This window comes from Leopardus geoffroyi, chromosome A2 (assembly GCF_018350155.1).
Source record: "Leopardus geoffroyi isolate Oge1 chromosome A2, O.geoffroyi_Oge1_pat1.0, whole genome shotgun sequence".
In the NCBI taxonomy this organism is placed as follows: domain Eukaryota; kingdom Metazoa; phylum Chordata; class Mammalia; order Carnivora; family Felidae; genus Leopardus; species Leopardus geoffroyi.
In genome coordinates, this window is record NC_059331.1 from 90,541,144 (window position 1) to 90,552,300 (window position 11,157).

Here is an 11,157-nt window from a genome sequence, read left to right on the forward strand (position 1 = left end):
TTGAGGCCATAGTAATGATCCACCATTGAAGCAGTGCTGTGTACTATTCTGAAATCAGGATGTGTTCTCATGATCTTTTTTGAATTATAATTAACATACAGCTTGGTATTAGTTTCAGGTATACAATACAACGATTCAACAATTACTCAGTGCTCATTAAGATAAGTGTACTCATGCTCTCCTTTATCTATGTCACAGTTCTCTTACCACCTTCCCTCTGGCAACCACCATTTTCTTCTCTGTATTTAAGAATCCTTTTTTTTTTTGTGCCTTTTTTCTTTGTTTCTTAAATTCCACATATAAGTGAAATCATATATTTGTCTTTCTTTGACTCACTTATTTCACCTAGCATTATCCCCTCTGGGTCCACCCATGTTGTTGCAAATGGCAAGATTTCATTCTTTTTTATGGCTAATATCCATGTATATGTATGTCTGTATACTGTATATGTGTATATGTATTGTTTATATATATATATGTGTGTGTGTGTGTGTGTGTGTTTTATATATATACATGTATATGTACAAAATCTTCTTTATCCATCTAGCAGTGGACACTTGGGTTGCTCATCAACCAAATAAAAAGGCAACCTCCTAGGTGGGAAAATATATTTGCAAATGGTATCTTCCACTACTAGGTATTTACCCAAAGAAAATGAAAATACTTACTCATTCTCATGAATTTTTGACTAATGAATTATTCTCTAAGAAAGGTTCAGGCATCTTTGGATTCATCAAGCTAAAAATCCATATTCATCACTGAATCAGATTTATTCATTTCACAAAACTTTTGAGTTCCCACTATGTTTATTGATGAATAAGACAGTAACTAAGTGTTGTTATGTGCACCCATACATTTGCTTGTGATTTAAGATACAGAAATTGTCAGTGATTTGCAGTTTTATTCTATTATGAACACATTAATATCACTTATAATAGAATTTTTATTTTTAAAATTTATTTTATAATCCATAGAAAAGTAACATATGTGCCTAGTAAATACAGATAGTATCTACAAAGTCAACTTGTAAATCTTTTCAATTACTTCAATATTTTTCTTGACAGTTTTCATCATATCTAAAATAATACACTTAGAATTCTTGATTTTTTCAATTGGAATGTCTCTTCTTACATTTCTTAGGTTGGATCCACTGTTTACTTATTACTTCTTGGTTTAACTTTTCAATTTGCTAGAGCACAACTTCAAGCAACTTCCCTAAGAAAAGGGTATAAAAGAGGTAAATTTACTCAGTTTTTCTGTATTCTATACCTATATGGTTAGTAATCTGGTAGCTCATGAAAATATATGTTGAATCATTTTTGGTTGATTTCTAACTAATTGATATTACTCTTTGAATACTGCTTATGTGTAAATGACTCTCTTATTGCGTCTTTTACATTTTTTGTTTCAACCCTCTGGAATTTCATGATGATGTTTCTGTGTGTAAGTCCCTCGCTACATAATGTATTAGATTCTCCATTGAACCTTTTCATTTTTGTTGTCATCTTCTCTTTTATACCCATATTCTGCAATACTTAGTTAACTCTTTAAGCCTTATGTATGATTTTAATTTTTAAAATAATTTTGTCAATCATGTTTAAAACATGATCTCATGCATTGGAAAAAAAAAAACCTACATAGATCTTTGAATTGTTGAATTTTAGTGGCAAAACTTTTTTTCAGGACACATGGAACCTTACCCATGACCAAAGTTAAAAAGTAGTATTAAGTTCTCCTCCTCCTCCTCTTCCTCATTATGCTGTTGGGTACATAAATTAATGCAACCTTCCCAATGTGTATTTGTTTAGTAAACACCAAAGCTTTAAAAATATGATAGTATCTAACCACTCATAAAGTCTAGCTCTAAAAGTTTATAATTAAGAAATTATTAAGAACACCATCAAAAATGTATTCAAAGAATAGTATAAGTAATGTCCACTGTTGAGAGAATATATCACTTAAGTTATAATTAGGTGCAAGTAACCAGTTCCTGAAAAGTTCCTGAATTAATAGACTGACTTATTTCAAATTAAATATATTAAAAATAGGTAGATTCAGCATAATTTAATTCATGGGTTCATAAATATAATTAAAGGATTTAAGGGGTGTTGGGTGGCTCAGTTGGGTGAACATCCATCTCTTGATTTTAGCTCAGGTCTTGTCCCAGGTCATGGGATTGAGCCCCATGTCAGGCTTTGTGCTTAGTTTGTAGCCTGCTTAAGATTCTGGGGCACCAAGGTTGTTCAGTCGGTTAAGCATATGACTCTTGATTTGGGTTCAGGTCACGATCTCATGGTTAGTGAGATTGAGCCCCATGTCGGGCTCTGCGCTGACAGCATGGAGCCTGCTTGGGATTCTCTCCCTCTCTCTGCTGCCTCCCTGCTTGGTGTCTGTCTCTCTCTCTTTCTCAAATAAGTAAACATTAAAAAAAAAAAAAAGAATTTAGACTTAAATCTCATATTGGCCTATGACTACAGATAAACTGGCAAGAATTATGCTGTTACAGTAATTGATTGGACTAAATAAGATTTAGACTAGTTTCTGAAAAAGCTTTCCAGATTATGTTGGCAGTTAGCATGGTGGTCAGGCCTGCCATTGGAATTGGCCATTAAAGCTTTGGAACTTCTTATGACCGTACAGGAATCACCTCAGAAAGGTCGAAAGCCAGAACCCACGGAACAATATTTTTGGGTGATTAACTTGAACTTTACTGAATCTCAAAAGAGAATACAATAATTGGTTTGTGACTAGCACCTGGTCAAATAGACAGAAACATATTCAGGTCTCCAGAGTGGCTAAGACAGAGTCAGGTAGGGGCTATTGGGGATGGATGGCAGAGTAGAGAAGTAGAAAACAGTAAAGGAAACCTAAAATCTGGCCAAATTCTTCTCTCCGTGTATAAGTGGAACGGATGACTTACACCTCACATACCTGAAGTGAGATACTTGGTGGGCTTAGAAGTTGACCTCTGGACAAATTCCAGTTTTGTTTAGTCATCCTCATAAGCTTCTGTAATTTTTGTCACAATGAAAAGTCCCGTCCCCTGTATCCTTCAGTTTCTTGATGTTAGTGATAGAATTATCTTTGCTGATAATGATGCTAATGGTATACTATGTAACTTAGCAACAGTAAGAGAATTGGAAAATACTGAAGACAAACTTTTAAGGATAGAAATGTGCATCTTATTAAGGCATTACATTTATAAAGTAAATAGTGCTATTTTCTAAATTAATTGGGAATTCATGAGAAAGAGTAAGATTCAATCTTAGAACTTCAGTTCAGGTAAGCAATAATCTGTGTCTATCAGAGACATGAATTGTTAGGTCTGTATAACTTTAGTGGGAGTTTCTGAAGTTGATATAATTATGAGAAACTCTCTGGAAAATTCTACAAGATAGAAAAGAAACATAGAGACAATATCAATATGTAAAGAAGGTAATTTGAACTTTGATTTTTGGTATGGGGATGTGATGATGATGATGGTGATAAACCAATGACATGTATCTACTTAACCTCATGAATTGAGTAACTGATTGTTTTGCTGCTGAAAGAAGAAATTCATCACAGCTTTAAGGATTCATTTTTTATAATGCAAATGACAGAAGTAGTGCTGAGAAAGCAAACTAAATTAAGAGGACAATACATCCCTAAGTAAGCTTTTTAGTTCAAGATGAATAGATAAAGCATGATCAGTATCAAAGACTGATCATGAGTGACTTCAAATAGTCTGATTTTAGCACATCACAAAATAAACTTACAGAATTTTTATGAGAGAAAGCTTTCCATTACCCATCCATGGAACTTAAAATATTATAATTTTTCAGCAAAGGAAAAGACATAAGCTTGATCTACCTGCCAATATCTAATATTATAACATTATTCTGCTTTCTTTTCTTTATAACAAACCCTACTCCATTCCCAGTAATTTGAACAGATTTCACAAGATACTTAAATTGCGAAGAACATAGGATGGATCTACTCGGATTCAACTGTCAAGTGCAAGTCAAATAATTGAAGTCTTTTCTCCTTTTAGAAAACAAAACAAAACAACAACAAAAAAAGATATCCATAAGGTGTCAAAATGTCCTCTCTCTTAAAGATGCAGTTATAGAGGTTAATGGCTAAATGCATAACCAAGAGATGCCATGACCTGATTTTGAACCACAGTCAAAATATTTACTAATCATGTGATTCTGGTCAAGTCACTCAAAATGCCTAAGCCTTAGTTGTTGCCCCCCCCCCATCAACATGTATTCATTGGATCATTATGAGGAATAAATTAAATAATGTGTATAAAATGTTACATTAAGTTTGCTGACAATCTTAGCATATAGAACTAGTGTGGATCACTATCCAGGCAAAAATTCATAAAAACTGTTAATGAACCATCACCCAAACTTCATTATATATCAATTTTTAAAAAATGGCAAAAAGGGAGCCCTGTCTTAAATGAAGAAGGAGAAGGACAAGGAGAAGGACAATCATCTCAGAGTAAAGAAATCAAGTTGACATTGGTGATCCTTGGCACCAGAAATAAGACATAATCAAACTGAGCACTTGGGTTTTGTCTGGACTATGGCGAAAAGTGACGTAGCCTTAAGTGCAGGCAAACGGAAAGCTATAAATAAGACCATTGATAAAGCCAGGGTATTTGAAGTACTATATAATTTCTGAAAATGGAGGACACAAGCTACAGAATGAAGTTTCTCTTTTCTTCATGCTATGGATGGGAAAAATAAAAAGACCTATGAAAACTGGAATCTCCAGTCCTGGACCAAACCTGAGAAGAGATCAGAATTCCATAAGAGAATACAACTTTAAAATGTTACATAATAGGACAAAATGAATATCTAGAAATGAAAAATACAGGCAGTGATTTTTAATATAATAGCATAAAATAAAATTTTTAAAAGAAGAAAATTAGACAACTATTAGACATGAGGAAGTACACACTCATAAGACACAGAAAGATAAACATATGAAGAAAAAAAGGAAGACAAGAGAGAGTTCTAGCACATTTATAATGGTAGTTTCCAGATGGAAGAATACACAGAATATGGGACAGATGACAGAAGAGAATGGACTAGAAATATATGGGTTTGAAAAACTAAAGATTTGAATGCATAGTTGAGGAATCACAAACTAAGCAGATAAAACATGCAGAAATGTAATAGTGAAAGCCAAAAGGAATGACACTTAGATGCAATAGAGCAATAAATAAAAGGTTGAGTCAATGTAAATATGTCTTTGAATTTCAAACAATATAAAAAATCATGTAGTTTTCTGTATTTAGCTTAGGAATGTGTTCAGTCTGAGAGCAAAATGAAAACATTTTTCAGGAATAAGATCCAATAGTATTTATAATCTGACATTAACAGAATGAGAATGTCTTCAATAAGGAATAAGTGAGGTATCAGTAAGAGGTGAAAAAAATAGTAAATACAGGACTTTTGCTTCTGGCCAAAATGGAATAACAGAAACCAGATATATGCTCCCAAATGAAACTATAAAAAAGAAAAAATGACACAACTGTGAAAAAACACAGGGCATCACAAAATGAAGAAAAAAGGTCCCTTACAAATGGGATGGAGAGGAACACGAGCCCTAGGAAGACCCAAGCTTCCTGCATTAAGGTAGTTTTCAGTCTGGGGCGTAATGAGGACATATCCAAGTATAGTCTTACAGATCTTTGCATTAGTAACAGGAAGCTGAGAGTGGAAAATCAAAGCAGCAGGAATTCACAGCACAAAATCTAGCAAGGAAAGAGTTCCAGAGAGCAAGAATTTCATAGATCAGTAGAAGGTTCCCTTGAATATTCAGCTGAATACTTACCAAGGCATGCATGTGAGGAAACTAATCAAGGCCAGTGATTGATGCTTACAGCGAGCTAGGAATAGTGCCTGTTGCCCTCAGTGATCCTGGAAAGCTTCATGATTCATAGAACGTTAGGTAAAGTGCTTGGGGTTTGTTTGTTTTGGTTTGTGTTGTGTTGTGTTTTTACCAGATGTCCTAAAGTTACAACAATTGACTTAATGTCCTCTTCGTCCTCCAATTTTCCATCAATTATGAGTCATTTTTTATTGAGTGATATTTACCCTCACCAAAGGTTATATCTTTCTGCTTTCTTTTTATTCTTGGCTTTCAACTCAGTCTGTGAAGCTATAATTACTTTTATATAAAAGGTAGTCAAATTTAGCAGAAAAATTATAGCCCACTTGTGGTACATTATAGATTGATTTATCTGCTCATTAGCCCTTACTAAACTTAGGGAAACCCTTCGGGTATGTTAAACATATTAATGTTTTTGCTGTGAATTCTGATAAGCAGAATAAACTAATCTGTAGTGAAAGAAATTATATCAAATACCCTCTAATGGATTTGCTTTCTTCCCTGTGCCAAACAGTTATATTGCTGATAGCAGTCTTTGAAAATACTTCAAAATTTCTGTTGACTTTTCAAGGGCCAAAAGATTTTGACTGGGTGTGCCTATATATGTATGGAAGGGGTATTCTGGGACTCTTAACATATGTTAATGGATAGATAGAAAAATAGGCTTTTAGCAGTTTTTAGCTGCATAAAACAGGCACTAGAGTTTGAGGAAGCATTCTTATTTTTCCCGTTACAAAGTTTTTAAATCATGAATTACTCTCACTGTTAAATGATAAAATAAAAAAGCACTCTTCTGGAGAAAATACTGGTTTTAATATGGAAAAAACCCCACAGATGAGCATATATGGTAGTTTAAAGACACAAGTCATTTCTTCCTTTACAAACTCAAAGAGAAAAAAATTGTATGTGGGCTTTCCCAATAACTTTTTCATAAACTCATGTATTAAAACAACAACAAAACCATAAGTGGAGATGCTGGATAAATAGCTCACCCACTATGATCCAGACTGCCTTAGACTGTAATAGACAGAAACAACTGCTAAAATTTCTCGCTCTGTTCACTCTCACTTGTCCAAACAAAATGTCTAACTTTTCTTAAAAATTATGATTTCAGAGAGGATAAGAGTATGATTGGGGGAGAGGGACAGAGGGAGAGAATGAATCTCAAGTGGGCTCCCACGCTCAGCATGGAGCCTGATGCCAGGCTCAATGTCACGACCTTAGGCTCATGACCCAAGCCAAAATCAAGAGTGGGATGCTTAACTGATTGAGCCACTCAGGCACCCCAGTATTCTTTGTTTTCTAATATTACAAATACTAACAAAAATCTGCTGATGCCTTTTGTGCCATCTTTAACAATGTCTTTTATCTTTGGAAACTTGTGTCTACCTCTATTCACTCTATGCTTAGAGAGAGATACTGAGAGGTAGGTGGCCCAGTTTCACCATATTTTAATGGCACAAATTACATTTTAACAGTCACGTATCAAGCTAAAATTCAAGCCTTCAAGAGAAATAGATTTGTATAGGAAAAATACAGCAAGGGGTTGGCGCCTGGGTGGCTCAGTCGGTTGAGTGTCCGACTTCAGCTCAGGTCATGATCTCACAGTTGGTGGGTTCAGGCTCCACGTGGGGCTCTGTGCTGAGAGCTCAGAGCCTGCAGCCTGCCTTGGATTCCGTGTCTCCCTCTCTCTCTGTCCCTCCTCCACTTGAGCTCTGTGTCTCTCTGAAATAATAAATAAACCTAAAAAAAAAGATTGAAAAAGTTGAAAGAATTAAATGAATAGGTCATGAGACTTGGTCAACATCTAAAATGAGAACACCAAATGTAATACCATTATGCAGGAATAACGTGGATTTCCAGGGCAAATGACTTATGCATGACATACTGAAACCTTGTGTCAAAGGAAACAACGTCCGCCAATGTAAAGAAAGAGCACCTTGGGGGCTACCTAATGGCCACGAAATCATATGCTCAGCCCAGTCAAAGACCAAATCAAGACCGTCAAAAGTGACATCTTGCCATTGATCCTTTTTTAACAACAACAATAAAAATACCTTACTTTACATGTCACTGAATAGAACTATAGCCCAGACCTCCATTTTCTTAGAATTCTGAAAGGAAAATCACCACCACAATAAAAATGTTCTCTTTCTCTATGACTTAACTTTTCCATATGCAGTGTTTGTAAAATGCAGTGTCTTTGAAAGCCTTTTTTTTTTTTTTTTTTTTTTGCCTAAAGGAAAAGAAAGTAAATTAAAATTGCAACTGATTTTTAGCTCAAAAGAAAATTAAGAGTCTCCCAATTGGCACTTTTATTAAAAATTGAGTATTAAAATCAAATAGCTCCTGGCAAAGACAGTGATGATCAAAGGTAAAGATTATGAAAACCAAGGATTTGTTTAAGAAGGAAAAGGAAACTACTTTGCCCTGTCATTAGAAGTGAAAATGATACTAACACATCACTCTCATTATGGACTGATGGATATGGCAGAGACCAAATGATCTGGTTGGCAAATGGTTAGTGGAAATCACAAATTATTGTATAAGGAGATAAAGAAGTTACAACGGATATAATCAAGGTCCTGTCTCAGAAAAAGCACTCGTATGTTTCTATTCACAACTGAATCCTGCTGACTATAAATGTGTATCTGAGATTAAGAGTAACACGACTTTGACTATTTTACTTACTCAGAAATAAGTTACTGTGTTCCTAGTAGATGGTAGGCACTGGTCCCCATCCTACAAATGTAAAGATAAATAAGAAATTTACACGTTCCTAAGAATCAATTATATTTAAAGAGAAAACTTAATATGTGTTGCACCTGACAAAATTTTGATTGTCTTTGTTTCATTTAATAATAAAGGGAGGGGCGCCTCGGTAGTTCAGTCAGTTAAGTGCCCAACTCTTGGTTTCTGGTAAGGTCGTGATCCCAGAATTGTGGGATCGAGTGCTGCATTGAGTCTCTCATGCAGAAAGATTCTCTTTCTCCCTCTGCCCCTCTTCACCACTCTCATGCTATCTCTTGCTAACCCTCAAAAAAAAAGAAGAAAGGGAAAATTAATACTGCCAGTCAAGAGAGATAATAAATCTTTATTAAGAGTTTATTGTACTCAACATTGTCTAGGACATTGTATTATAGTAATAAAGAGTTAAAGCTTGATCTTAATACTTAATAAGTTTTAAAACTTGTTGAAAAAATTGTTTCCCCACATAAGGTGTATATATATAGGCTAAGTACAGTATCAAGAATCCATATTTTGTGGAACAAAGTAGTCGTGTTTTGAGCGCATGAGTGCTGGATAAAATTTCTATAATATGGAATAAAACAAGGGTGCCCACTCTCAGAACTAATATTTAATATACTATGGGAAGTCCTAGCTAGAACAATCAGGTGAGGAAAAGAAATAAAAGGTATTAGAAGTGGAAAGAAAGAAGTACAATTGTCTGTTTGCACATCATGATTTTGTATACAGAAAACTCTAAAAATTCAACCAAAAGTCCATTAGACTTAGTCAATAAATGTAGTTTCAGTATGCAAAATTAACACAAAAAAATCTTTAGGTTTTCTGTACACTAAAAGTGGATTTTCTCAAAAATAAAAAATTAATCCCATTTACAATAGCATCAAAAGTGATAACGTACTTAGGAGTAAATTTAATTAAGGACACAAAAGATCTCTCCTCAGAAAACTACAAGACAAAGATATTTTTAAAAAATTGAAGAAGACACAAATAAATGGAAAGTTAGCCCATATTCATAAATCAGAATTAGTGTTAAAATGTCAACACTCCCAAAAGCCCCTATAGATTCAATACAAACCCTATGAGGATAAATGACATTTTTACTCAAGTAGAAGAAACATTCCTAAAATTTATATGGAACCACAGAAGACTCCTAATAGCCAAAGAAATTCTGAAAAAGAAGTACGAAGTGGTAGGAATCACACTTCCTGATTTCGAGCTACCCTACAAAGCTATTGTCATCAAAAACAGTATGGCACTGACCTGAAAACAGACAAATAGATCAATGGGACGTTATCAAAAGCCCATAAATAAACCCAAGCATATTTGACAGGGGAACCAAGAATATTGAGTGGAGACAAGGCCTCTAATCCTGGTACTGGAAAATTGAATAATCACATGTTAAATAATGAGACTGGACCCATATTTTACACTACTCACAAAAATTGACATGGACTAAACACTTAAATGTAAGACCTGAAAATACAAAATTCCTAAAGGAAAACATAGACATAAGCTCCTTTACATGGTTCTTGGTAATGATTTTTTATTTTTTTTTAATTTTTATTATTTTTTTTAAAAACAAGCTCTAGCCAATTTTATTAACGAAAAATTTTACGTGATTTACTTTTCACCAGTCTGTTCTGGCATGCTTCGAATGATATCAGAATCACCTGGATCAATAATAGCCAGTGTGCACACTCTGTAGTATTTCCCACACGCTGTGCCCAATTCAATATTATTGCCGCTGTAGTGATGGACACCAGTTTTGGCCAACATGGCATAGTATTCTATTTCAGATTTCCTCAAGGCTGGGCAGTTGTTGGCGAGGATGACCAGTTTCACTTTGCCATGTCTGATCATTTTCAGAGTCTGCCTGTACCCCAACACGTACTTCCCACTTTTCATAACGAGTTGGAGCCTAGAGTTGATGGACTCCAGCGACTTCTTCGTCTTCTTTGCGGCCACCATCTTCCTGCCTTAGGTGCGGGGCGCACCCAACCAGAAGCAACCGCCAAAATGGCCGGGAGAGAGGGTAATGATTTTTTAAATATGACACCAAAAACACAAGCGACGAAATTGCAATAAGCAAGTGGAGCTACATCAAGTTACAAAGCTTCTGCACAGCAAAAGAAAACATCGGTAAAGTGAAAAGACAACCCACCAAAAGGGAAAATATATGTGCAAACCATAGATATACTAAGGGGCTAATATCTAAAATGTATTTTAAAAAACTATTACAGGAGAGGAATTAAGATGGTGGAGAAGTAGGGGGACACTGGGCTTTCCTCATCCATCATTTGTATTGAGGTCAGATTACTTGGAGCATCCAGGAAATCGGTCTGAAGACGGGCAGAAGGATCTGCACTGTTGGAGGGAGACACCTTGGCAAGTGCAAGGTGTGTGGATGTGACTTGGGGGAGAGAAAAACAGTGGTGTTACAGAGAGGAGGCAACCCTTTCATGGCAAGACAGAAGGGAGAGGTGTTGATAGTGTGGCATTGAGTTAGCCCAAGAAGAAAAC

General features: G+C 35.1%; 1 protein-coding gene across 1 annotated transcript; it reads right to left on the reverse strand.

Annotated features, from left to right (window-relative positions):
• Nucleotides 1-10,212: 10,212 nt before the first annotated feature.
• LOC123607640 (60S ribosomal protein L30-like) lies at nt 10,213-10,667 on the reverse strand. Its single transcript, XM_045497089.1, has one exon. It carries the CDS (start codon nt 10,603-10,605, stop codon nt 10,258-10,260), a length of 348 nt encoding a protein of 115 aa, XP_045353045.1. The 5' UTR covers nt 10,606-10,667; the 3' UTR covers nt 10,213-10,257.
• Nucleotides 10,668-11,157: the final 490 nt, after the last annotated feature.

Coding starts and splice junctions, on each gene's coding strand:
- LOC123607640 (XM_045497089.1), bottom strand. CDS start 10,605: ATGGTGGCCGCAAAGAAGACGAAGAAGTCGCTGGAGTCCATCAACTCT.